This window comes from Porites lutea, chromosome 4, assembly GCF_958299795.1.
Source record: "Porites lutea chromosome 4, jaPorLute2.1, whole genome shotgun sequence".
Lineage (NCBI taxonomy): Eukaryota > Metazoa > Cnidaria > Anthozoa > Scleractinia > Poritidae > Porites > Porites lutea.
This window is the reverse complement of record NC_133204.1, coordinates 20,604,361-20,609,244: the sequence shown is the minus strand read 5'-3', so window position 1 is coordinate 20,609,244 and position 4,884 is coordinate 20,604,361. Positions and strand designations below refer to the sequence as shown.

Here is a 4,884-nt window from a genome sequence, read left to right as displayed (position 1 = left end):
ATTCATATTACTCATTTCCTCACCACCGTCAGTCAGAAAATTAACATTTGTTTAGAATTCTCCCAGAAACCATTAAAAGCCCGTCTTCTGCCATCAAGCAATCAATGTAACAAAGCAAAGGAGTAAACAACATAGAGGAACAGCTAAACAGCATCACTAACGGCAAAATCGCCACAATATAACCCAGAAGCACCACGACATGGGCGAACTTTCGTGGATTGACATCTCTTTGATCTGCATTTCTGTCCTCATAGTGGCCACTAACATGGCTGTTTGTGCGATTGTTGTCTCAAATCCGCGACTTCGTACTTATACGAATGGATTTCTTGTATCTCTTGCTGTGTCTGACGTTCTGACCGGAGGAGTATTCTATCCTATTCACCTCAGTGGTCCCACCTCGGCAGCCGCCGTCTCAGAGGGCTATTTGATTGCATTTGTGCTGTTGTCAGGAGTTGGGAATATTTGCTTGGTGACTTGGGATCGCTACATAGCTGTCGCCAAACCTTTCCAGTACAAAGAAACAGTGAAAGCCTATTTTGTAAAGCTTATTATCGGAACCTGGGCAACTTCATTAGTAATTGCTATTTTGCCATTGACATGGCAGACTAACTCCGATGTGCTAATTCACAAGGTGTACCTTTTTCTTCTCATGGGCTTATTTGTTATTATTCCTTACGCTGCTATATTTTGTGCCTACTACAAAATCGGAAGGGAACTAAGACGACACCATCAAAAAATTCGAAATCGTTCTTCAAATGCGCTTTCATCCAAAAGAATAAGATCGGAGACTAAAGTGGCGAAGGTTTTTCTTGCTATAGTCATCATATTCGTGTTATCGTGGCTGCCAATCATTTACATGACAACTGTCGAAAGTCTCAACAGGCCTCACCTTGCACCTGACACTCTTCAAACCGTTTCTCTGTTTACAGTGGCTCTGTCGTCCTTAGCAAATCCATTACTGTATGCATTTATGAAAGAGGATATCCTCCGCGAATTTAAGAAAAGGACATCTCTGCGAAGGAGACGTTCTCTATCCTTAAGTGCGGTTGAGCTGAAAACAACAACATCGACCACGTGTGCTGTTCCATTACAACCGTCCCTTAAGTATCTGCAATTGACGTGAAATAAAGAAACTCGCAGAGGTGAGAATTGGCCATTTCGGGGCTGAGTGCAATCTCTGTTGTGTTGCAAATTTGATCCATTTGATAAATAAATGTTATCACAAGAAGATCACGATTAGATTTGGAATGTGAATAGACTGATTATGTTTAGTTTGATAGTGGAAAGGTTATGAGCCCTCAAACAGTGTAAAATCCACACATCTCTAAACGTCTCTAATCACGAGACAACGTCCTTAGATGTCTTAGATCCTTTTTTTTTACTTTCGACAAATAGTCCAGTCAATCTAGACATTTTCGAGGCTCAACATCAAACTAATGGCAACAGAATTGTTTTCAACGCCATTTAAGTAAGGGTACCCTATCTAGCAACATACTAAAAATCCGCCAAAATCCGTTGGGCGGAACATGTAAAAATTAAGCGTTAAACATTTTGAGCTGGTACCACAGGGACCCACGGTAGTTGAAATTATACGGTTAAACAAAAAATGCTTAAAATGTGTTTGTTACTTTTATGCAAAAGTGAATAAAGAAAGAATAACTGCTATTTAGTTTTCGCTGATAAAAACGAAGTGTTTCTTTTTTCCAAAAGGGATAAATATTAAACACGGTTGGCTTTTGCACAGGAGGCCCATGTTCCACTGAAGGAACCCCATAACAACAGGAGGCATTCAGAGTAATAGAGTGAACTGTTGGCTGTAAAACTACAACAAACTTAGTCATAAGGCTTCAAATCTGAAAAATGAAAGTCGTTACCTAATTATTAGCTTTTAAAAGATATCCCTTTTTATCAGATTTCTGTTAGCCGCGAGGATAAGAAAAATATATATCAGAGCTAGATTTTTGAATAACGTTACAACCAAAACAGAACTCTCCCCTCAAACAGTTTTTTTCCTTCAAAAACTCCAAAGAAGTCAACAAAAAAACTAAGAGTGCAGCCATTGTTCTTTTTTCTTCTCCTCGTTTCTTTCTATTTTTCCTTTCCTTGTTCTTTTCTAGGAGGACTTTTGGGCTCATTTTCCCTTCGGCTTTTGGTCTTTTTCTCATAGAAAAGACTGCAATTTTCGTTCGGTACGTTTTCAAAAATCTAGCAAGATAATGCTTTGGCTTTTACGGTTACCTATACATTAATTTTGTTTACGTACCAACTTCATCAAATTTACAAGTTCCACTTTTTCGAAGCTTTTCATTTTCTTCTTGTTAAAAGTGAATTGGAGAGGAGGGGAGGATAGTTTTACTAATTCTTTACGACGCACAACAATACAGAGTTTTTGAACAGGTTGAGCTCCAATGCCTATGAATTTGATGAGAGGGAAATGCCTTTTCATTAAAGGAAAAGTGTTGTTACCTTCGCAAAAAAAATTGTAAAGGTTAACGGAACATTCATCACATAAGAACTTTGGTTCTAGCAAACGTTTGTTTCAAGAAAACGAAATAGTATAATAGGGAAGCTGGTTTTTAAGGGAAAGATTAACTCTGGGTAGGCAAAACAATGCGTATAAAAATATCTTGTAAGAGTTTATGGAGTAATGGAAATTCTCTACACAGAGCATAATTCACACAACTCAGTCAGAAGATTAACATGCAGTTAGTTGAAGTGTTACACAACGCTCATCCGAAGAGAAACGTAGGTTCCGCAAAAAGAGGTGAGCCATCAGAAGCTAAGTCAGGCAAGCCCATTAATGTCGTACTTATGTCCAGTACTTTCGCGCCTTCATTGACCACTGCAATTATTTTCAGATGTTTAGGATACCATGAGTGTTATAGAAAAAGAGGTCTTCATTTGCCAATGGACAAAAAATAAACTGGAACTGGTCGAGGTTCAGGGTTGTTCTCAGAAAAGAAATGCAAGGAGGGAATATAAATGCCTTTAGACAACAGAGCAATTAATCTTATCTATCTTACCAAGAAATGAAGAGCTGCCGCAGAAAATGCAAATTAAACACACAGATGTACTAAACTAAATCTGAGCCTCGCTACAAGAAGAAGATAAAAAAAAGAACAATCACACTGCGTTGGTTTTCTGGATTTCCTTTAGAACAGATTCGGCTAGGTGTAATGAAAAGCGCAGAGCGGTATGATCTAGCCAAAACCAAATAGACAGAGTCCTTAGCAGAATATTTATTCACTCACATTGTAAAGTACGGCGGAGTCATAATCCTAAAGGAGGTTGCGCATGTCGTGAGAAAAAAAAAGAATCCCTGATTTCGATCACACATTTCGATCACACATATTGTGTCCAAGGTTTGAACACAACTACCTCACAAAACTCGATTGCAGAAAATGGGAATAGGTTAAACAGTTTGTACTGATACAAAGCTATCGTCCGTTGCACACATTTAGTTGCACGTATCCTGCAGCATGGATGCAAATGTAGTAGCTGACTGAAGGTGAACAAAATATCAAATCAAACTGTTCACCATCAGTCAGCTACTAAACTTGATTCCATGCTGCAAGATATAAAAAAAATAGAAGCCTGTAAAACTAAAAATACTTTCTGCATTTCTGATATTGCGCAAAAATAAAAATACTAATATTTTCAACCATATCAGTACAGACTGACTAATAATTTCCCTTTTAAATACCGTCATAGAAAAAAAAATGACGGCTTGGAAAACAGAATGTGAAGACAAACGAGTGGCTGGGTAACCTGTGCAAAGCCGTCAAGACAAAACACTGACCCAGGTGTTTCTCACACATTTGGTTGGCGTTTTTTTAAACCAAAACTACCCCAAATTCATTAGCAATGTTGTATCGAAAATTCTTGTGGAAAAAAACAATTATCAAATGTTTTATCGGATTTTGTGATCTTCCTAAAAGTGGGTCTCCTATGTTGAAAGTTGAAAATCTTTATTGCCAATTTTTCTCATGTTTCAGCGAACCGATTTTGGCGGATTTTTAGTATGTTGTTACAAAGCCATCCAACAATTAAATGGCGTTGAAAAAAATTCTGTTGCAGTTAGTTTGATGCTAAACCACAATTTGACTGGACTATATGATTTTATATAACTTGAAACTGACCTGTGGTTCAGGTATCAGGCTGGCCGAACCACTGCCCATCGCAAACCTTGCTCTGACATCTGCAAATAACGAGACTTTCATAACTGATGTTATGAGCAATACAGTACACAATACAATACATCTCGCAGACAAGATAGCTCAGAAAGACACCGAGCCTTATCATGATGTAATCACTTGGCTCAGGACACAGATCTCGTTTGAACTCTTAAGATCGGTACATGCATGTGTCAGAGGTTCGCCAACGCCGCTTCGTAGCAAGATAGAGCAATCATTAGACTGTGAAATAAATGTCGCTAGTGCGGATATCTGAAATACGTGTCTATATGCTTTTATTTAGGGCATTTTATGGACACTGGTTTAGCCGTCATTAGTATAATTCGATTGTATGGTCTTAATATCTCTGCATAATGGAATTCTTTATTTTATAGAATTTTGAACTTTTATTATGAATTATATCTATTTCCTCTTCTTTTATGTAAGGTTAAGTTACTTCTATTTTTTAGAATTTGTAAATGAATAGTTTCTTTCTTCACTTATTATATATAGGATTGTTTTTGTTCTCTAATGAAGGTCGAGGGGTTTCTTTTGTAACGGATGGAATTGTAGATAGTGTTTTGATGAATTAACTGGATTTTTTGTAACAGCAGGTTGATTGTAAATAGGATTTTAATTGAGGTTTTGTAATAAAGATTTTAATTATTATCATACAGTACGGATTATAGTAATGATGATAATAATAATAATG

The 4,884-nt window shown here is 37.2% G+C and overlaps 1 protein-coding gene across 1 annotated transcript; it reads left to right on the top strand.

Moving 5' to 3' along the window:
* LOC140935150 (octopamine receptor beta-2R-like) lies at nucleotides 1-1,196 on the top strand. The gene has a single exon (XM_073384682.1). The coding sequence runs from the start codon at nucleotides 200-202 to the stop codon at nucleotides 1,121-1,123; it is 924 nt and encodes a 307-aa protein (XP_073240783.1). The 5' UTR covers nucleotides 1-199; the 3' UTR covers nucleotides 1,124-1,196.
* The last annotated feature ends 3,688 nt before the right edge of the window (nucleotides 1,197-4,884 follow it).